The sequence below is a fragment of the Chroicocephalus ridibundus genome, chromosome 7 (assembly GCF_963924245.1).
Source record: "Chroicocephalus ridibundus chromosome 7, bChrRid1.1, whole genome shotgun sequence".
In the NCBI taxonomy this organism is placed as follows: domain Eukaryota; kingdom Metazoa; phylum Chordata; class Aves; order Charadriiformes; family Laridae; genus Chroicocephalus; species Chroicocephalus ridibundus.
In genome coordinates, this window is record NC_086290.1 from 22,222,555 (window position 1) to 22,245,977 (window position 23,423).

General features: G+C 38.2%; 1 protein-coding gene across 3 annotated transcripts in view; it reads right to left on the reverse strand.

Annotated features, from left to right (window-relative positions):
* LRP2 (LDL receptor related protein 2) overlaps nt 1–23,423 on the reverse strand; it is a 129,905-nt gene that overhangs the window by 51,062 nt on the left and 55,420 nt on the right. For all 3 annotated transcript variants that reach the window (XM_063340640.1, XM_063340641.1, XM_063340638.1), the window contains exons 24-39: nt 23,185–23,301; nt 22,101–22,478; nt 20,953–21,201; nt 19,597–19,808; nt 18,942–19,126; nt 17,829–18,057; nt 16,530–16,707; nt 13,945–14,073; nt 10,285–10,451; nt 8,083–8,226; nt 7,004–7,113; nt 5,463–5,640; nt 4,897–5,110; nt 4,173–4,412; nt 3,849–4,037; nt 1,807–2,727 (exon numbers count right to left, since the gene is read on the reverse strand). In XM_063340640.1, the coding sequence (XP_063196710.1) occupies nt 1,807–2,727; nt 3,849–4,037; nt 4,173–4,412; nt 4,897–5,110; nt 5,463–5,640; nt 7,004–7,113; nt 8,083–8,226; nt 10,285–10,451; nt 13,945–14,073; nt 16,530–16,707; nt 17,829–18,057; nt 18,942–19,126; nt 19,597–19,808; nt 20,953–21,201; nt 22,101–22,478; nt 23,185–23,301 (3,840 nt within the window). The remainder of the gene's footprint in view (nt 1–1,806; nt 2,728–3,848; nt 4,038–4,172; nt 4,413–4,896; nt 5,111–5,462; nt 5,641–7,003; nt 7,114–8,082; nt 8,227–10,284; nt 10,452–13,944; nt 14,074–16,529; nt 16,708–17,828; nt 18,058–18,941; nt 19,127–19,596; nt 19,809–20,952; nt 21,202–22,100; nt 22,479–23,184; nt 23,302–23,423) is intronic.

Here is a 23,423-nt window from a genome sequence, read left to right on the forward strand (position 1 = left end):
ATGTGTCCTGATGGGATGCACCTGAGAGCACTGAGGGAGCGGTCAGAAATCATTGCTGGGCTGCTCTCCATCTTCAAAAGATCCTGGAGAACAGGAGAGGTGCCTGAGGACTGGAGGAAAGCCAATGTCACTCCAGTCTTCAAAAAGAGCAAGAAGGAAGACCCAGGAAACTACAGGCCAGTCAGCCTCACCTCCACCCCTGGAAAGATGATGGAACAGCTTGTTCTGGGTGTCATCTCAAAGCATGTGGAGGAAAAGAAAGCTACCAGAAGTAGTCAACACGGATTCACCAAGGGGAAATCCTGTCTGACTAATCTGATAGCCTTCTACAGTGGCATGACTGGATCAATAGATGAGGGGAGGGCAGTGGATGTTGTCTACCTTGACTTCAGCAAGGCTTTCAACACAGTCTCCCACAGCATTCTCATAAGGAAGCTTAGGAAGCATGGGTTAGATGAATGGACAGTGGGGTGGATTGAAAACTGGTTGAAAGACAGAGCTCAGAGGGTCATGATTAGGGGCACAGAGTCTAGTTGGAGGTCAGTAACAAGTGGTGTTCCCCAGGGGTCAGTACTGGGCCCAGTCCTCTTCAATATATTCATCAATGATATGGATGAAGGGATAGAGTGCACCCTCAGCAAGTTTGCTGGTGACACAAAGCTGGGAGGGGTGGCTGACACAGCAGAAGGCTGTGCCACCATACAGAGAGACCTGGACAGGCTGGAGAGTTGGGCGGAGAGAAACCTTATGAAATTCAACCAGGGCAAGTGTAGGGTGCTGCACCTGGGGAGGAATAACCTGGGAGTCCTGGTGGACAACAGGATGACCATGAGACAGCAATGTGCCCTTGTGGCCAAGAAGGCCAATGGCATCCTGGGCTGCATCAAGAGGAGTGTGGCCAGCAGGTGGAGGAAGGTCATCCTCCTCCTCTACTCTGCCCTGGTGAGGCCACATCTGCAGTACTGGGTCCAGTTCTGGGAGCCCTGGTTCAAGAAGGACAGGGAACTGCTGGAGAGGGGACAGCAAAGGGCTACCAAGATGATTAGGGGACTGGAACATCTCTCTTATGAAGAAAGGCTGTGGGATTTGGGTCTTTTTAGTCTGGAAAAAAGAAGACTGAGGGGGGATCTTATCAATGCTTATAAATACTTAAAGGGTGGGTGTCAGGAGGATGGGGCCAGGCTCTTTTCAGTGGTGCGCAGTGACAGGACAAGAGGTAACGGGCACAAACTTGAACATAGGAACTTCCATCTCAACATGAGGAGGAACTTCTTTTCTTTGAGGGTGGCAGAGTACTGGAACAAGCTGCCCAGAGAGGTGGTGGAGTCTCCATCTCTGTAGACATTCAAAACCCACCTGGACACATTCCTGTGCAACCTGTTCTAGGTGACCCTGCTCTGGCAGGGGGGTTGGACTAGATGATCGTCAGAGGTCCCTTCCAACCCTTATTATTCCGTGATTCTGTGACCTAAGTTCTGGCTGCTATTCTCCAAGTAGCAGGAATCATCCCTCACTCCACAATATTAATTTACTCTATATAATTTTAATTCATTACGTATGATTTTGTCTATATCATAATATTTAAACAATTTTATATTTCCATTTAATTGTGATCAAGATGAAATAACAATCTTAGAAGAGGAAAAAAATGAGGAAGAAGAGTCAAAAGGAGCATTTCATCAGATATCTTAACTAAATAGTCTACCTTGACCATTAGTATAAAAATACCTGGTGAGCTAGTGCTAGGTGCTGCAGTCCATTTTTTTCAATATCCAATTACTTTGTATCACATTTCAGTGCACTTACCAGATGCAACTACTGTTGGAGAGCCAACTCCTGAGTAAATACTAACAAAACTGATTCTTCCTGTGCCTGAAGGATAACTTTGTGTAAAATATATTCGGTTGTTTATGCTGTCAAAATCCAGAGCTACTGCAGTTCTTAGCACATTGACTGTGCGGAAGGGAGGACTGTGATTTTCAGGATCGAGGTGGATACTTCTGAGGGCATTCTCAAGAGCAAAGATCAGGTAATCATCAGTTGAAATAGAACATCTCTTGCCGTCACTGCCCAGTGTTCCAAAGGCACAACCACATTTGGGCGTCTGCGTGTCAGGCAGGGCAAAACACAGATGAGAACAGCCTCCGTTGTTGTCCAGACAAGGATTGTTATTAACATCAAGGGGTGAACGTGACTGGAAATTACTGTTGTAAATGGTTACATCCCTTAGCCAATTAATGTTGTCTCGTATTACTGTTGGCTGATCAGTATTGCCTGGCTCCTTGCTGGCTTGGAAGACTTTTTTCAGGTTCCGATCCACCCAGATCATAGAATTTCCAAAGACAGTGATACCATACGGAGTTGGATAGCGGCTGCCATAACGCACAATTTCAACATCACCACCATCGGGCTGAATTCTTGCAATCATATCTAAGGAATCATCCACCCAGTAAATGTAGCCATTGCTGTGATCTATGGCCAACCCACGCGGTGTGACGATGCCCTCAGACACAAGAACTGTTCTGTTGGTGCAGTCAAGAAATGCACGTTCAATCTTTGGATTTTGCCCATAATCTGCCCAGAACAGATATCTGTTTTTTGGGTCGACTACTATGTGCCTTGGCATATCTATGGTAGTTTTAAGCAGAACGCGGCGATAAGTTGTGTTTAAACGCAAAACTTCTATAAAAGTCTCTGTCAGGAATGCATTTGTAAAATAAAGATTTCCTGTATTTAAAGAAGAAAAAAACAAAACAAAACAAAGCAGAAAAACAAAACAGGAAGTTAATATACAGCATCAATACCCGAGAAAGATGAGCTGATAAAATACTAAATCATAAAATTAATATCCATAAATATCTTAGTTGTTGGAAGCATGAAGTACTCGCCTATACTTGGAGGAACTAGAAAGACGACACCCGAACTGACAATAGTCAATTAATTCCTAAATCTTCATTGATTGCCATGGGGAAAATCAGTGGTGTAAGATCAAAAGTGCATTAACTACTAACTGTTAATCATGTGTACTTTTTTTTTTTTTTAATCTAAGCCTTTGGCTTGCCCTTCCATACTCTCATCCCCTCGCTTTTTACAACACACAACTGTGAAAACCATGTTATGGCACAGCACTGTATACAGTAAGTAAATTAAGTGTATACAGCAGATGATTATTCTAAAACTCATCCCAACAAACCTATCAATCAACAGAAGAACTTTTTGCAAAACATATATAGGTATAGTACGTACATATATAAAGTAAATGTATTAATGGTAATGGTCAGCTACTTAGAGCTGATGAACACTTTCTGAAGACTTAATATTTGAGTTAATCTCTAACATGTTGAAATAGGAATAGGAAGTGCAAGCGGGGAAATGAAAGTTCAAAGATAGTATTTCTTCTGCTTTCTTTACTTTTCATTATAATTTATAGGATTTGTGCACAGCAATCTGACAGTAGATGAAGATTCCTTCTTTCTTATTAACAATGTCATCAGTCAACTTTTGTGCACTCTTCTCTGGTACGTGTTGTTCACTACGGTAGTAAAGTATAGTAGTAGACTGGATAACAGCTACTTATGAATGCACAGACAGAGATCTAAGACAAATATGAACGCATCATGAGAGAAAAGGTTCTATACATGCGCTCTGACAAACTTTCATTTTTACACATATATATAAAAACATAAGAGCCTCTAATTACTTTCTCTTGTTTTAAAATCAATCCATAGACACAAAAGTTAGAATCATAGGACTTCCATTCAGTATAGTTTCATTGGGATCCATTTATGTAAGTCTAAAATTTTACAATCTGTTAAGAATAACATTCTCCTAAATTCAGCTATGCTTACCTGCTACCCAGTCAATTGCAATGCCACGGATCCCATTTCGTCCTATTCCATTTGTAACAACATTTCTAAAATAGGAACCATCAGGTTTGATTTTACGTATTGCATTCTGAGAAGAAACTGTGCTGCTGAAGTCACACCAGTAAATGAAACCAGAAGGCATGTGAACATCCACGTGAAGTGCATTTCGTCCTGAAATATTTTGACAAGTAATAATTAATTATCTTTGATATGAACTAACTTATTTAAAACACGTGCTATGCCAGCAAGAAATGTCAAAATATTAGGCATTATAAGATTTTTTTTCCTACTTTAATATCCACATACCTCTTCCTGCCAGTGGTACCATGGCTTCAGAGTGATCAGATGTCTCTAAACTAAATCCTTTTATTGCAGAAAGCATAGAAACAACTACAAATGAACCGTATGGGGAACAGGTTCTGTTATCAGGGTTTAGCTGAAAGCCAGTAGCACAGGCACAGGAGAATAATCCCCCAGGTACAGGCAGGCAAAGCTGCTGGCAAACTCCAATATTATTACTGCAGCCATTTGAAGAACCAGCGGAATCTGTGAAAGACGCACATAGCAAGACATAAAAATCTGAACTGTATCATCACAAATTCCCATGGATATATAACCAAATTCATATACCTCACAGTATTAACAACCAGCTGAAAAAAATAAAGATCTTTGACACTGTACATTTTAGCACACAAATGTTAGCAATGCATTTGTTGGTTTCTTCTCATCTAAGATCAATGGGGGCAAGAATCAGATAAAACAGATATATAAATTTGAAGCCAAAGAAAAAAAAAAATTGTTAATTAGTCAATATTACAATGATTATACTGTTGTAAAACTACATGTTCCAATAGATGCCTTAACTGGATGATGGAACATCTCTTTACCAAAAGCAGGTAAAATGCTTCTGACGTTTTTCCTGAAAGTCTAATCAAACCATTTCCTTTGAAAAAGCATGCATTCTGTCTCTGAGGGAATTCAAGTTTTCACAGGTTGGATTTCCTGAAATACCTCTTTAGCAAATACTCACTGTCTCTGTAATACACACGTAGGCACTTCAGTCGTGGGACGTTATCTCTCAGTACTACTTTGTTTGCTCCAGTAGACTTGTCGACTCGTTCAATAACTTCGTAATCTCGATCAGTATAGTACAGAAAGGTATCATACACAGCAATTCCCCATGGATGAGAAAGATGAACCACCAGAGTCACACGATTTGTACCATCCACATTGCCTTTCTCAATCTAAGAAATCAGTTTAAAGCTTAATATTACATTTCTTATAATAAAAGTTCGATGTTACATTACAAAATTAAAAGGCAACATATGCTACTAAAATCTCTTCATGCATGAGATTTTTATGTACGAGGTAGGAAGGAAAGAGTCAGCATGATGCCAATAATGATTTCTGGTTTTTCATTCAAATTCTTCATATATTTTTAATGGTAATTAGTAACAACAGTTATTCAGATTTTGATCAGTCCTGCAACTCCCAGTTATATGAGTAAACTAAAGTAACTGAATTACTTGTATAAACCACAGACACAGACAGATGAATAGGTAAAAAAGCAATTATTTAAAAAAAAAAATCTCCTACCACTCCTGTGCTTGTGACAGCCCAGTACAACTTCTGTTCCTTAATGTCAATGGTAATGAACTCTACATGGTCAAGGTTGCCAGTGAAGAGGGTTTGTATGCCTGATCCATCCATGTTTGCACTGGCAATCTTTGCTGGGACTCCACTGTCAGTTCCCTGGTCTGTCCAGTACAGCTTCCTGTAACGCAGGTTATCACATCTGTTAGCAAAGCTGATGACAGAATCACTTGAGCATATGCTTAAATCCATCTCCTTTGTCAGCCAAATACTTCAGCACATGTTGAACAGAGATCACTTTGAACCAGGTCACAATGAAAAAAGAGATCTTGTTTGAAAAAAAGAGAAAAAGGCTTGTTCTCTTGAAAAAGAGAAATCACAGAATCACAGAATCTTCATGGTTGGAAAGGACCTTTGAGATCATCGAGTCCAACCAAACAACCTACAATCTCTGCCACTAGAGCATGCCCTGAAGTGCCACATCTAGATGTTTCTTAAACACCTCTAGGGATGGTGACTCAACCACCTCCCTGGGCAGGCTGTTCCAGTGCCTGTTCCTCTTGAAAAGGAGAACAATAGCTGTTAAATAATTTTTAGAAACCCATAACCTCCCCTGTATCATCCCACAATACTGTCATCAGGTAAACTCAGTAGCGTATTAGGACTATAACAAGAATGCAGGAGAATAATAATTCTGTTTCACAGATGGCTGCAAGGTTTCGGCAGTGAGTTTGGTTCCAATTCAGAATTAAAACTACAAGTTTAAAAAAATCTATATGAAACAGAATTCCACTATCTGGCTCTGGGGAATACGTGCACTGCTCTGGCCTCAGTTTTTAAAGAACAGCTAGGGCACGTGGCAGCCACACTCCCAAATAGGGACAAAAAGTTAGGCATCAATTCATCCGAAAGTCTGACAAGTCACCAGCAGACTTGTCTATGCTTACTGCTATGTCTACTGCTTACTACTATGGTCCTACGGAACACGGTGGGGGTTTTGTTTGTTTGTTTGTTTTCTTTTCTTCTTTTCTTTTTTTTTTTTTAAAGTGCCATATTGCAATTTTGTGTGCTCTGTTGGAAAAAAAGCAAATCACAGCTCTTTTCGGAAGAAAGCAGTAAAATCATATTTAGTGTTATGCTATTTAACATGTGACATTCTTCCCATGCAGTGTGTCTTTCTACTATAGAGAGGCCTCAAGACAGACATCACAAGATATTATAAAGAAAAACTTCAGAGTTCCCTTTACGCTGGGTTCCCATTTTTCAGATATTTTTTTCACATTCATAATATTCTGTTATCCTTTTTAATAAAAAAATCTTACCATATAAGTATATGGTAAGTTAAGGAGAATGAACATCTATGCAACAATTTATGAAGCCATGCGATTACTTTCTAGGACTTAAAGAGTAAATAAATTCTGCACAAACATGAAAAAAAACCCCAAACCTTTCAAATCCAGGACAGAAGTTGAAGACCCTAAAAAGTAAGAAAAACGTGGAGAGTATACTCATGTGCAAAGACCACAGCAGTTTTGGAAATTTACCCTCTTGCTGGATCAACTGTCAAACCAATGGGCGTGCCAGCTCCCAGAGAGGTGCCGTCATTGGTAATCAGTGTTTTCCTGTACATTACGTCACCGTGCAGCTTCAGGACCTATGCAAACATTGAACTCATCAGAGCATGTAATGTAGAACTTACGATAGATTTTGCAAATTAAAGGAAGGAAGCCTAAATCCACAGGGAGCTGAAATTACAGAAGACACCCTCAAATACTATGAAGAAAAAGCACATTGTTCCGTACTCTAACCACCTCCCTTCTCCAACGTGTACCCTGTGTGTGTACCCCTTGAATTTGCTGCTTGCAACTTAGAACCTGCCTATGTTAACAAGTAAGCATCCTAGGTATAAAAACAGTTAATCTTTCAGCTTCTATAATATCTTGAAGGTACTACAGGCTGAACAGGTTGCTGGAATGTTGATTTATAAAATATTCAATTTTATTTGTTTAAATTAGCCGCCTTTTAATTTAATAGTATGTATTTATATTTTGGGACATTAATGACTGGCCTTATTCACAGTCACTACTGTATTATATATTGTTTATGCTCTGTTTTCCTACACTAAATGGCAATTTTATCCTTCACATACCATCAGATGGCTAGTCTCCAGAAAGCTACGTAACATGATGTCAAAGCATTTGGGAGTGGATCTTACTGCGTTTGATGGCAACATTCCTTTATTATCAGAGACATTGCATTGGGATCATTGATTTGAAGCGGGAATAGTAATAATAACAGTAACTCTAGCAATAAGAGAGGTTGTGTGTCAAACACCATAAGCCTAATGATTTGAAGGAGGAAAAAGAAAAAAGAGAAAAAAAAGAAAGAAGAGATCTATGCATGAATGAAGTTCCCAGAATATACTACTTTCAGTCTTTTTCACTATGCTCAAACTTAGGTTTACCTCTTCAAGTTTGTAAACTATTTTTCTACAGACTGTTTGCATTTTAAAATAAATCTAATTTCATTTTTTCACACACAAAAAAAATATTACTAATTTCAACCTGTATACATAGCAGTGAAAAATCTAGGCTCTTACTTTCCAGTTGTCCCTCTTAATTACCTCAATTGACTGTGTCCCTGGGTTACTGTAATACAGGTTTGCAGATATCCAGTCCAGTGCCAGACCAATAGGAGCACCAATAACAGCTGCTGGAGCAAAAACTGTCCTGTTGGCTCCATCTGACCTCACTCTGTGAATTTCACCCTTGGAAAAAAAGATAACAAAAGTGAAAAATGTCGAGAGCAGAAAAGGCGGTTCTATTCCAACTACATAAGCTCTGACTTTATATTACAATATTTTCTTCGCAAAATGAAAATCCAGTAGAGAAACGTATTTGTATATGCTCAGTGCATAAACACGGTAAAAATATTATTGTAAAACATAATTACCCAGTATGAAGAGGCATTACCATTCACCGACCACCGATTGACAGAAATAAAATGACTGTATATACTTAAGTTATATACAGTCACGTTTCTGTAATTTGTATTTCATTATCAAAAGATTTTTACCAGGATACCCCTGAATATCCCAGAAATCGAGTAAAGGAAAATAGTGTTCTCTCCATGCATAAATATTTAAGAATCAAATTTTTAATAAGCTGTAATAGCAAGAATCAAGACTAAGATTAACCTTGCAGGCTTCTTCATAAGGGTAACCCTTGACATGGTAACCTATGACTTGCAGATTCTATGGCATTAGCTACAGTGTGTGCTGGTAAAGCATGATATAACCAAGCACTAAACAGAGACAAGCCAGATAAGGGTCTGAAGTGCTCACTGTAGCTTACTGAGCTTTCTTCAGGTCATGTCAGTTTTACAGCAGTTCTGCAGAAGTTCTGAGTATTATTGGTGAATCTTTCACAGCTAATATTAATATAGAATTGAAAGACCAGCAGCTATCGCACATTATTAAGCCTTTTGGAGAAGAGGTCAGTAGGGTCAGGGGAGCTGTGAGCAAGTGTTGAAATCTGTTTCTCTCTCCTCACTAATTACTTCCTCCTCCGCTGATGCAGACATGCTGCGCCTGTCCTGGGAAGATCTCACTCTGCTGCAGGCTCCCAGATAAGGGAGCGTTCTTGAGCATTAATCTAGTTCCTTGAGCAAAGATTTGCTTAAATAGGTCTGTTTAAATACTTCATGGGAACTAAACATTCTAATTTTAAATGAATAAATAATTAAACAAATCATAATTCCTTTATGAGTGACACAGAAAAGGCTTTACAATGAGTGATTTTTAAACTTATTTTTATTTCAAACCTGCAAAATGTAAGGGAAACAGGTTGGGGAAAAATACCCTAAATCTTGTGTGGATGAAAGGTAACAAGTTAGTGTGAATTGTCGTTGTAAAACATAACTGCAGAAATCTCCTTATCTACCATTATACTTCTCCAGGACCCAAGCACTGCTTTCTTTGAAAAAATAACTGCTTTTAATTTTCCAAGAGTGAACACATATTGCTGAATCAGCAGCTTCCTACCACATCCATCTCCCTGACTGCCACGGATTTTTTTTTTTTTAAGTGTCCATCCTGCAAAAATTAGGAATATTTTGTGGCAAGTTAGCCTTAGGGAACATATGTTGTTTCTTAGTTCACGACAAGCATTAAAAATGCTTAGTAAAACAATTATAATCAACCATTAAAAGTTAGTTCAAATTATTTTTTAGATCTATAAACCTCATATGTGCTACCTGGAAATGGCTGTGACTTTACAACCATTTTCTTCTATTTAAAGAAAAAGATGCCTCCCTCCTATGTTATTTCATTAAGTGATCAGACCAGACGCATGTATTTTCATGGTAATGCTTAGTGCCACTGTGTCCAATACACCGCTCCCACGGAGAAGTGTTCTGGCTGTGTTTGGAGAATTAAGTCCTAAGTCAAGAGAGAGCAGAAAGAGTGGACCACAGCAAAGCGGGGCTGAGAGTATGGTTCTGTCAGTGCTTTCTGATAGTTCCTGTTCCTGTCTTGGGCTGAGCCAGAAATAGCATTAATCAAATATTTCAGATGACAAAGATGAAAACTAATTTACAAAAAACTAATTTACCAAATAGATGAAGCTTCTTTATCTTTTCCTAGGGGGGAAAACCAACCAAATAAAAAAAACCAACCCCCCCAAAAATAAAAAAAACCACTTTCATTCCTTTCAGTTATATTTATCAAAATATATACCTGCAATGCTAGTACATTTCAGTCAAAAACATTATTTTACAATAAAAAGTCCTATTATAGTGCACATTTTGAACTCAAATACTAACTTACTGGATTTTCAACCCAATAAATCATCTGTTCGGAGTCATCAAAGTCAACATCAACACCATTTTGAACTCCTGCTATTGGAACCATAGCATCATTCGTCTTCTCCTCGGGGTTCAGAGAAATTCCATAAATTATATTATCTCTTACAGCAATAAGGAAAGGATGTTCAACTGTGAAAATATATAACGTAATTCAGAGTTGTTTCTGATCAAGAAAATGGCATTATGATATGCTTCCCCTCTCCCACCCAAAAGTTCCCTGATGCTGAGAATGGTTGAATGTTAACAGCGATATTTTGTAACCACTTACCTCTAAGTTTGTTCCCTCACTAGGAATGAGGTTGTTTTAATTGTTATTGTAATCGTTTTAACATTTAAAGTTTCAGCACTGTGCAATCACAATGCATGTGCAAGCAAATTCTGAGGAGGGAGTAAATAAGGCAGGATCCCTCATTGCTGGCCAAGGGAAGAAGCACATTCACGCAGCTGCTCTGAGCAGCTTTTTAAAATCTCTGAGAATGGCAACCAGCAGGACAGAGCTCTGAGGGCTCTCCAGGCTATGCCTGAGACGGGTTCTAATGCATATTGAGCACGACTCACAAGCAAGGTACAACACCACAGCAGTAACTGCTCAACAGTATTATTAAATATAACCCCAGTACTGTGTTTTCTTGTTTTATCTCTAAGGGAGTAGACATGCTCCCTTATAGTATATTTACTTCTAGGTAAACTTGTACCCTTAGGCTTAAATCTTATTAAGAAAGGGCATCTAGTCAGGTGGTCTGAGAAAAAGCATTGGAGACCTGTGGAGTGTGAGTGAGCAACTTCATTTCGTATCTGCTGGGGAGTAGGGGAAGAGAATCTCCTGAACACCAGTTCCCCTCTTCCACGTGCTTTTGCCTTTGGAGAACAAATCCTAGCCTCTTCTCTCCACAGGCACAAGCTACCACTTGATAGGGAACTGGGCTGCTCCTGCTCTTCTATAATAGATCAAAGACTTTTTTTTGTTTTGGTTTGGTTTGGGTTTTTTTTTTGTTTCCTTTACTGGCTGCCTAACACATTTATATAAATTTTGCAGTGCAATTTTTGATATGAAAAACCACAAACCACAGCATCATTCTACATCTCAAAAATTATTCTCCATACTTCTCTTTGGCAACTTGAACTATTTATCAAATTTGACATAAGCTTAGATTTTGTTTGTCTCAACACAAAAATCACTAGCAAAAGAAGCTAGTTCTGCCTATGAAAGTCTTGGACTTCTTCCATGTTTTTTTTCCCCTAAGAATGTGGCACGCCACTGCTCTTCTATGAAGCGTTTGCACAGAACAGTTAAATTCGTGTGACATTGTTCCAATGCATGTAAGACCCTGGAGTCATTATTCCCTTTCCGATCGTACACAGTACACCACTAATGAATCCTGCTGAAATAGAGACATGTGAATTCTCTAGGCTAGACTGCTTGCACTTTAGAATTTTGATAGTCTCATTTAAACAATTATGTTCTACAGAAAATTTTTTGCTGATTGCTTCCTTTAACACCTATGCAAATCTATACAGCCCGATTATTCCTCATTCGTATAATGTACAATAGAGCAAATTTGCTGAGCTATACAGATCTAAAAATCTCTGTAGCTTCATCAGATAGACATTAATATAACTTCTGCAAATTTAAAACTTAATACAGGTTTACATGACAAATAATAATCCATATAAAATTCATGTATTGTTATATTAAATATGCAAAATTACCATATTAATACAAGAATTTAATTTACATGAATTCCTTGCTTTGTTTCCAAGCCAGCTTGCTACTTTACCATCTTTAATATCAATCTGAAATGCAGCTTAAGGTAAATAAGTGCAAAGGCAATCTTATAATAGTCTGCAAAATGGTGCAATCCTAGAATCAATGCCTTTCCATCAACATGAAGTTAGCAGTATTTAATATGCGAACTAGGTAGGCAGAGACCAGCAATATCATTGTTTTGTAGAAACACTGGGCAACCAAGTGCATGCAGCTCAGTTTAAACTTTCTTCTGAAAGTTTGTGCTGGCCTATTAAAGTAAACAATGACAGCAAGGATAAGGATAATAGTAAATTTTAGAAAAGAAATGGTAAATGCCTATTCCTCTGTAATCATTAGCAATAATTAAAGTCTTTTACCATAAAAGGAATGAGCATATTTTTAATAACTTTTTCTGTTGTGTTGACCTTCAGCAAATACATTATTTTTAAAAAAAACCACAAAATCCGTAGATGTTTTTACATACTGTTTTAAATGTATAAATTCCATATAAAAAGAAAAAATAAGACCATACAATTTAAAAGAATTGTGCTCCGTAGAAGGATATTTCTATTTCTCTCTTACACAATTTATATTGAGCAATTATGTAATTTATAAAAGGGCCACAACTGTACCTAAGTAGACAGAGGGAACTTTGCAACATGTGGAAAGTAAAGATAAGAACTGTCAATAGCTCAATTCATTGGCAAAACTGGATCAGCCTCTACACATGCATGTGCTTCATCACTGCCATGTTCCATTTCTTTCATCATGATCCCTCTACAAGCCTGCACATACTAAAACCAGTACAGATTCCTAAAACAAACCCTCTTTTTTTTTAGTAGATTAAACAAACTTGCAGTTCATTTCAGATTATATAAATTGGTAATTCTTTTACTGCTGCTAAGAAAAATGTGAATTCAATACAGCTCTTTAAAGAACACACTGCTAAGTATCAAGCAGGAAATCAGCATGATATGGCTTTTAAAATTTAGATAGTTTTAAAAGAAAGGGATCTTTTGACTGACAGAGATTTCTACTGTTAGCTCATCCCAAAGATAATTTCTACTTAAATTTTGGTGATTTGATGCTTCCTTATTAGGGAGGCACCAAACATATACCAGGGATGAAGGAGAACTACTGATGCTATTTATCCCGAAGGCCAAAAATGGCATAAACTGGGGAAAGACTATATTTGAAGAGAAAATCAGGTGGTTTCCAAATATCAAAATTGTGAGGTTCAGTGAGTTTTAGTGGCAAGAAGCCAAAGTAATCTTAAACTGGAGCTTGACTGGTGAAAGGGGACATCTGATGGTTGGACTAGATGATATGAAAGGTCCCTTCCAACCTAGACAATTCTATGATTCTGTGATATGGTAGTCAAGGACAAGAAGGAAACAGACTTGAATGACCAAGAAAGTCCCTTCTAGTCCTGCATCTCAACATTCTTACAATTGCAACTCTTAAAAAAGGTTTCCCAGCTGAATATTTATAACAAGAAGGACAACATTCTTCTAGAGTATGTTTTCATTTTGAACGGATACCAAGCTCTTTCCAGATGTATTCCAACAGCAAAACATTCCACGTGTTGAGAAATTTTAAAACATGTCTTCTTTACAAAGTGAATAAAAGAAAATTGAGTTCATCCATTTCCCCAAAAGAAGATCAGAAGCTCTGACTGAGTTCTTGCCAGAACCCGGGTCCAAACCTTTAGGCCAAGTACATTCCGTGCGTCATAAATAAAGTCTGCCTGGAATGGCCCCCAACTCATTTCACGAGCAGCAGCCCACAGATCTGAAGTATGCTTTTTGTCTGACACAGGAATGGATTTGACAGTGGCACGTCTTTTTTTTTTATCTCTCGTTATTGATGCCCTACCTCTCATGCAGTTCCTGTTATCAGGAGAAAGCGTCCATCCTGAAGGACAAGCACAGGAAAAAAAAAGTGGTCCAGATGAAGAAAGCAAGCAGAGGTGGCTACAGGGGGACGATGCACAAGAATTGATACCTGAAAAGAAAAAAGAAAGTATTAGCAACTGTAACAATATGAGCAACTGGAAAGAATATTCAATCTGATTGCTACTGATAGTGTCAACCCAGTCCTAAATCAGTTTTACTGTTTCCTTAAAATTAAAAATTAAGTTATTTCCAAGAACCACAAGCAATACAATACACTCATAACAGGATATAATTATTCATGTAAAACCAGTACCATTATCACAGTGGTCTTTTCAAAGTTTTTGCCTCATAGAAAATCTTTCAAACTCCTTTTCAAACTTTCCTTAACTGCACCAGGAGGCCCACAGGATTTTCAGTCTTTAAGCATTATAACCCTTCTAGATCATAGAGTCATAGAATCATAGAATCATTTAGGTTGGAAAAGACCCTTGGGATCATCGAGTACAACCATCAACTCCACTCTACAAAGTTCTCCTCTAAACCATATCCCCTAACACCACATCTAAACGAGTCTTAAACACATTCAGGGATGGTGACACAATTTTTTCCTAATGACCAGCCTAAACCTACCCTGCTGCAGCTTGAACCCATTCCCTCTTGTTCTATCGCTAATTACTTGGGAGAAGAGACCAGCACCAATCTCTCTACAACGTCCTTTCAAGTAGTTGCAGAGAGTGATGAGGTCTCCCCTCAGCCTCCTCTTCCTCAGACTAAACAGTCCCAGCTCCTTCAATTGCTCCTCATAAGATTTATTCTGCAGGCCCTTCACCAGCTTCGTTGCCCTCCTCTGCACTTGCTCCAGCACCTCGATATCTCTCTCATATTGAGGAGCCCAGAACTGGACACAGTACTCAAGGTGTGGCCTCACCAGTGCTGAGTACAGGGGGACAATCATCTCCCTACTTCTGCTGGTCACACTATTTCTAATACAAGCCAGGATGCCATTGGCTTTCTTGGCCACCTGGGCACACTGCTGGCTCATGTTCAGCCGCTTGTCAATTAGAACCCCCAGGTCCTTTTCTGCCAGGCAGCTCTCCAGCCACACTTCCCCAAGCCCGTAGCGATGCATGGGGTTGTTGTGGCATGGGGTGGGAAATCCATGTAGATGGGAGATTTAAATTATTTACTGAAGCTTCTTGGACAAAACTAAAGAGATAAAATAGTCGCCTACATCTCTTTCAAAGGTAGCGGGAGTTCAATGCATAATTTCTTGGATCACTTTGAAACTGTTGGTCTAAGCTTGTAAAATGTAAGAAATACAGCAAAGGTGGTCTCTGCTGACTGCTATTATTACTATACACTAAAATTCAATCATTTAGCTCTCTTCCACAAACTTGCTGCTAAAGAGGATTTTTCAGGATAAGCCATGTTTGTAAGAAAATAAAAATCAGATTTTAAATATAGCCTCCGCAATTGCAGCAGGCCTTACTCTAAGAAGCTTGGAAGTTCCAGGAAATGACACAATTGTTCCTAATAGAAAAACTAACAAGAACTGAAACCATGAAATGAAAAATCATAAAATGTACTAGTTTAATACAATGAAGAAAAATAAACAATTTTCTCCACCATCGGTAGAAAGTTTTTTAAACGTTGGGTTGTAGAATAAAACCTCTTAAACCAGAACTGTGATGTATAAGTTAATGGTACCCTTTGATGACTGAACAATTTGCAGTGGGAGTGCTAAATGGCTTTAGTTCTGACCATGACTGAGGAATGTTTTGTTCCAAAACAAATATAGCACTGAAATTACTAGCGCCTTAGTCGGATGCAAGTCTCCTTCCCCATATGAAAGTTTTCAAGCAAAAAAATAAATGTAAGTAACTGTAATATTTATGAATCAGAAACACTCCATACACAAGAAACATAGCAGAAAATGAAAGGCAATATTTGTGTCAATATATTTCCCACTCTTCAAGTCATACCATGAAATGACAAAAAGTCTGATTTGGAAGATAACTCTACCTAACAGAAAGAAAAAGGAAAAAAGTTTTTGGCTTTTTTTTCCCCAGTCTTTCAGCTATAAAAGATCACCGGCATATGATCTCAGAGGGCATCTTGAAGGCGATGAAGGGGTTTGTTTATTATTGTTATTTCCTTAAGTAAAATAATTTAAAAGTGCTTTCAGAGAAGGTTGATGACAGTAATCTTGTCTGAAAGAATGATATTACTAGCATATATGGAACTGAGTCTGGTATGCCACAAAGAAAAATTTTAAAAATTAAAATGCTTTACAAAAATGCTCCAATTTGCTTATAAAAATGGCACGTACTACTTCCCTATTATTCTTTTTGGCTAGTCTTTGTGCTTACATGCTGCTTTGGTTGCTTTCCCTAAACACCAGGCTGGACAGGCTGAAATGACCTTCAGTTGCAAGTCGATATTATGAATTATTTGCTTATTTTAATACAACCCATTTGCTGACAAGACTGATTCCAGGAGTGCCCATGCATGGCTTTACTGCATGGCTTATTTTTGTAATTACCAAAGTTGTTTTGCTGAACTTACCATTAGGTTGCTTTACAGGATGGACTGCCACAAGCCCCAAAGGCTGGTGAATGTTGTAAATCATAACTGTCTGGTTTCCTCCATGCCATTTATTGGCCCGAATTACCCGATTAGTATAGCGGTCACTCCAGTACACAAAATCTTCAAAGACAGCTAGAGCATGCGGATGCTGCAATATCTAAAAGGCAAGGATTTTTACCAATTTAGTTCTGGAGATTTGTATACGTAAAGCTTGCAATGAAGTAACAGCAGAGCTGAGCACAATTTAAAAAAATAAGAAAAAAAAAGTGGCTGTGTCTCAAAAGATATTTTTCAGCAAAAGAACAGGAAAGAGCATCTATTGCCTGAAAACAAGACATAAATTGTGGGGGAAATATAAACTTTATTAAAAAGAAAATGCTAAATAGATCCTGTGAGATGTACTGCATGGAGAATTAACAAAGCAGTGTAACTGTAGGCAGAACACAGTTCTGCCAACAGACAGAGACTCAATTGCAGATTTTCAAGGGTACAAGAGGAAATGTCTAGTGAGAGTTATGGACCTGTCATAACCTTGCATCTCTGATAAGCTCCCCCTATAATTTACCAGAAGGTCAAAGAAAGTAGTTTATCTAGATTTCAGAAAACTAGGAGCCGGACAAGAAAGATTGCACCAGCTCCTACTCTACAAGAACTGCGTCTCCAGCCAAAAATAAAAGCCCCAAGGTTCAATTCTTGAAAACATACATGTAGTTATTTATACCAGCTTACGTGTACCAATTGAACATCTGAACTATTGTGCTGGTACAGGGACAGTGCTAGGAGCTGCCAGGAGCACTTCATTGGGAGATAGCTTGAAAGAAGGATGGTCTTCATGAAGTGCCCTGCACACAGCAAGTCCTGGCAGCAGAAAACCTTTCACTGCTGTCAAGAATAGTAGCAATCATCACTCACAGAAGGTGACTGGGGAAATTTGTTCCAGTTTTTTGTATTGTATTTGCCTACAGCAAGTGCACCAGCTAGTAGCAGCAGTGTCAGATGTCACTTTCAGACTTCATGCATACGGACAGAGAAAATGAGAACGATCTAAAGCACTAAGTCTACACTCAACTCCAGGTTCTGCTGAAGATCCCCTGAGAGACTGCGAATAGGAGATGCAATTCTTCTTTTTCCAGCTGTAGCAAGCAGCTAAAATACTTCATACCTGTTTCACCCAAGTATTTTGAAGAAAAATACATCCAAGTCTATGACAGTGCAAATATGTTTTTAAGCATATCAGCAAGGACATGGGAAAACAATGGTTTCTTATTAATGTCTTACCAGATCGCTTGCAACCACCTGTCGTCTGTTGTTTCCATTGTAATCACAGAAATCGATATAATCAAGATAAGCATCAGCAAAATAGAGAAGTTTATTTGGGTAATCAATGGAGAGTCCATTGGGCCAGTAGATTTTATCGTTAATAATCACCGTTCGCATTTTGCCATCCATGCTGGCTTTTTCAATTCGAGGATTTTGGCCCCAATCAGTCCAGAACATTACATGAGCACTGAAAAAAAGTAACTTGTCATTACCAATCTGAAAAAAACCTAGCTGCCTATTGGGAAACATTATACAGAATCATTAGCCAAAAACCAGAAACAACCTTTGTAAGAAAAGTCCTACACAATGATACTGAAATTATTCATTTCAGCAATATGCTTACTTAAGGTATTACCATAATTTCTGTTGTAAAAATTCTTTCAGTAATTCTACTGCTGTTTTCATTTGTCTATAATAGCAGCATACAGAAGCTACTGATATCGCTGGTTTTCAACATTGATTATAATCTGATTCTCCAGCTGCCAAATAATAATTTCATATAGGTTTGTACTTTTACAGGCATGCACTGATAATGTTAACTCTACAACTGAAGAGCCCCACATGGCTGGCAGTAAACTGAGTTCAAGACACTGAAGAGCTAAGGAACAGTAGAAGTTTGTACCTGAACAGTTCAAATCATAACATTCCATTTACTCTATGACACTTGCTGTCTGAAATGGGAAGGTGCTTTTGTGATAAGATTAATATGGTATAGATAATCATTTTAGATTTGGGGCTATGAAGGAACCTGTTCTTTGCCAGGTAGGCATATCACATTATATTACGTGTAAGTTTGTGGTATATCACTAACTGATAATGGTACGTCAGAATTTTGAATTAATAGTTCTTAACTAGGAAACAAATGTAGGAAGATCCATTTTACAGGGAAAAAAACATCTTGTTACAGTGAAACAGAGCAACAGAACATACATAATTACCGTATGACTTTAAAAATTAAATCAACTGGTCACTTAAAATTACCATAAAATTTAGACATATCTCGGATTTGAATAGTGTTACATCATAAAATATGCATCTTTTCAAAACAAAACATAAAAAAAAAAATCTTACTCAATTCTGGGATCTAACACTAGTCCCCTTGGGTTTGTTATATTTTCACTAATCAGCACAGTCCTGTGGCTCCCATCCATTTTAGAGACTTCAATTGTTTCCAGAACAAAGTCTGTCCAGTAAAGATTGCGACCTACCCAATCTACCGCTATACTTTCAGTCACGGTGACACCACTGTCAAACACCTGTTTAATAACAAAAATTAAAAAAAAAAAAAGGAGAGAGAGAGAGAACAAACTAGTTGATATTAAATTTTTACCCTTTCCATTTCTATAGATATGGAAATATGGGGAACCAAATCTCCAACTTTTTCTACGTCTTTTATGCTGAATGTACATATTCAAAGCACTGACAAAGTGTATACCCAAACACTCCTACTAACTTCAGTGGGTCTATTGAAGAAGTTAGCATTTACTAATAGGAAAATCAACTTAGAGCCTGATGTTTAAAAAGGGCTTCTCAAAAGCATTCAATTTTCTTTTTCAAAAAACTACATGAGATGTTGACTTAGTATCTACGAAGTTGTTTCAATTTGTCTATGTTATCTCTCTTCTTACTACGTCGGGATTCCCCTCTTCCCCTTTGTTAATTGGAGATACACTGTCTTCATTTTCTCTCCACAATGAAAAGATGAGAATAACTCAGCGAAACTTACTATTTTTCGGTCAGTCCCATTTTGATAAGCACTCCAAATTTTATCCTGTGTTGTATCAGACCAAAAGATACGATCTGTGATTGAATCAAAATCAATAGCCACAATATTCCTCCCATCCCGAATCAGAGAATAAATACTGTGTGACTGAGAAGTGATGTTGTCCACAACAATTTGGTTACGACTTGCCACCAGCAAAAGAAGATTCCCAGACTCTGCCAAAGGAAAATAAATTAAAATAAACCAATAAGCTATTCAACAGTAATTCTGCAAGGAAAAGAAACACGGAGTAATTTGATATGGCTTTATAACATCAAAGCTATTGTATCTAGATACACATATTGAAAGGACAAATTCAAATCAGTTCTCAGGCCAAAATATTTTAACATATGCAGTTTGTCCATCCTGACTTTTGGATCTACCTTGGGTTTTCTCCATCACTTACTCTTTCTACTAGACTCCCCTTCCAGCCTCATATCTGGACCTTGGGTCCTCTTCCCCATTGTCCAATCAGTTTGCTGCAGACATCCAACCCTCATTCCTCCATAAACCACTCTCAGCTCCCAGTCCTGATTCAAATCCCAAAGTTCTTTAGACTACCAGTTACTCTACTCAGTCCGATTCTTCCTCTTTTTGAGTCAGCCTGCTCTTTTATCTCCCTTTAGCCTGCATGGGGACCAGGGAGGAGAATAAACAGATTACAGGAAAGCCATAGGCTGCTGAGGTTAGATAACCGTGCAGCAGTTTACACTGATAAACTGCTGGAAAACAACTGCAGAGTAGCAACCATAAAGACAGCAAACTATGAGAAGTAAGGGCCAGGTAAATTGCAAGAATCTTCCACAACCTTAATACATCTCTTAAGTCAGGAAATGTGGTGACAAATTCCACTGGGTATATGGCCCCTCTGTACTGTCAATGTATCACATAAGAGATAGAGAACAACCGACAGCTGGGCTGTGTCAGTGTTGTTTGCTCTTTAGAAATGAGCAAAGTATGGCATAGGCACTAGGTAAATCCTGTGAAAGGCTGGGATTTAAACATTCTGTAAGGATTGAACTTTATAAAGAGCAAATATTAACCTACGGCTTACGGGTGCCTGGCATTGCTTTTCTCCAGAATATTATTTTTGACCATTCCAGGGTTAAAAATTACAGTGTTAATTTAAATATATTATTTCAAGGAAATAATAGTGTCCAATTAACCCCTCAGCTTGCAGTTTTAATACTCAAGGTCATCTGCCATGAACAACTTTGCCCGTTTACATCAGCTCTTTTAAAAGAGAACAATATGAAAATGGCAAAGCTGGACATACCAGACACTGTTGTTGTTCTTTAGGTTGACATCAATGTTCCTCACCTGCTGCTTTACAAGTCTTCCCATTGGTTTCCAGAAGGTATCCTTCATCACAGTAACACCTAAAAGACCCTCTCTCATTGTAACAATGCTGAGAACAAAAGCCTGGAGGGTCACATTCATTAATATCTTCACAAGTCTTGGAGTCATTTGCAAGCTGGTATCCAACAGGACAGGAACACTGAGCTCCAAAGGGTCCTTGAATACATTCATGAGTGCAGCCGGCATTATTGTCAGAGCAGCTCTCCTGATCTGAAATGGGATTGGGGAAGGAAATAAGCAAATAGTTAACAAAAGCTTATGCTAAATTTATTACTTTGCAAGTGCATTACTAGCATAAGATTCCTACTAAAATATGATTCCACAATCACCAGTTATGCAATGTAAGACTGGGCTGAGGCCCTTATGCAAAATATACCACACCCAATGCACGTAAAGGAGGGTAACAACATCGTATGTACTACTGAATCCCATTAAATGAATGCTAAACAGAAGGCTGTCAAACCATTTACAACACATTTTTCAAAACTAGCTCTAAATATACAAAAATTTACTGTACCATTCCAAACCTAAAATTGTATTAATAAGCAATCATTTAAAATCGTTTATAATCATACCTGGCTGGGGTTCATCTGAGAAAGTGCATTGATTAAAGAGAAGAAGGAGGAAAGAAGGAAAGAAAGAAAAAAGGTTATGCTTAAATCAATTCATAATCAGCATAAATACAAATTCTGACTACATGTGAGCTTTTAGATTTTTTTGATGATTTTTGAAGTTAGAAATGTAAAAGAAAATATTAAGGACTGAATCACATTTCATCCGAACTTAAAGCATACCATGCTTTCGTGAATGTGTTCAGGAGCACAAAGCTTGTTCCCATATTGCTATATAAAAACCTATATTGGATTCAGTGGAAGTCACATTTGAATTGAGAGCACAAGATTGCATATAGCTAATGAATTCACCAGTCAACATCATCGTCTCCTTTCACTGCAAGCAAGTTCTATTCAGTAATTTGAGCTCTATTTTCAGCATGCTTACAAATTCTGCTAGAAATGCTGCTGCACTAAACACAGCACACTGAATATTCCATTACTTTCTGAAGCTGTAGCACATAGTAGGCTATAGTAGATGCTTGAGCAGTAACTTACTGCACAGGGGGGATTCATCAGCTCCATTAGGACAATCGGCAGAATTATCACATACTTTGCTCAGATTCACACAGATACTGTGACCTGGACATTGCCACTGCCAGCTGGGGCACCGGAAGGGTTGAGTAGGACAATCTCTCTCATCGCTCATATCCCTGCAGTCATTATCACCATCACAGATCCATGCTCGATAGACACAGTTGCCATTATCACAGCGGAAAAGAGACGGAGGACAGGTCCTGGCAGGACACCTATGATGTTCATCTGAGCCATCTGCACAGTCAAGATGGCCATCACATTCCCAGGTAGCAGGAACACAATTGCCATCTGATTGACATTGGAATTCATTCTGGTGGCACATCCCCGGTGGTCTTGTAGCTAAAACAGTGACATTCAACAGTTCAGAAGCTGTTTCAATTTTACACAGAGAAGCAAAATCACCATGTTCAGTTCATCTCTTGCGTAAGTAGTTACAACACTATTACGAACTGTGTTGCTTTTAGATCACGCCGCAGAATCACAGTCAGTCAATCTACATGGCGCTTCAAAATCCGGCCAATTTAACTCCTACTTTATAATATGGTGAACAAGGCAATTCAACTGTTGTTATATTTTGAGCAAGCACATATTGATATCTATGTACGTGCACAAAGCAATATGAAATTACTTGCTGAAACTAGATTGCAGCGCCCTGCGTTGCAACATTTTAACTAACTTAAATGTACAAAATTACTTAAGGAAAAGTTTCAATCTAACTCTCATGGGTACAAGGTTTTCAGTTTTCTAGATGAATAGACTTCTTCATTTTACTTTTAAACCCTGAGACTAAGGTGCCAAATAGAACAAAATGTTAGAGCCAAAAGAAATGCAAAGCCTACTCTTTGCCAGAAAAATCTGCTCCTGAGATGGAACCTACTGCGTTTGAAATTTCTGCCCAGAAAAAACGATTTATAGACAAATTTCCCTAAAAAAAATTTTGAGGTCTTAAGGACAGTAGTGCCAATTAGTTGACATAGCAGATAAGGAAATTTTCAGAAGCATCATCTAATAACTGAAGTCTTTCTTTCAGCATCAATATACTTACGGCAATCAGTCTCATCTGAGTGATCATTACAGTCAAATACACCATCACACTGGTAGTACGTGCTGATACACTGGTCTCCGCTTAGACATTTAAACTCTGTGGCACTGCAGTTATATACTACAAAATTTAAAAACACTGATGTTATTTATTTATTTTACAGAGCTGGACTGCACCCAATTTTTCTACAGGTGCCCAAGTCAGATATGATATCAGGAGTCCAACTTCCACTGAAGGCCAAG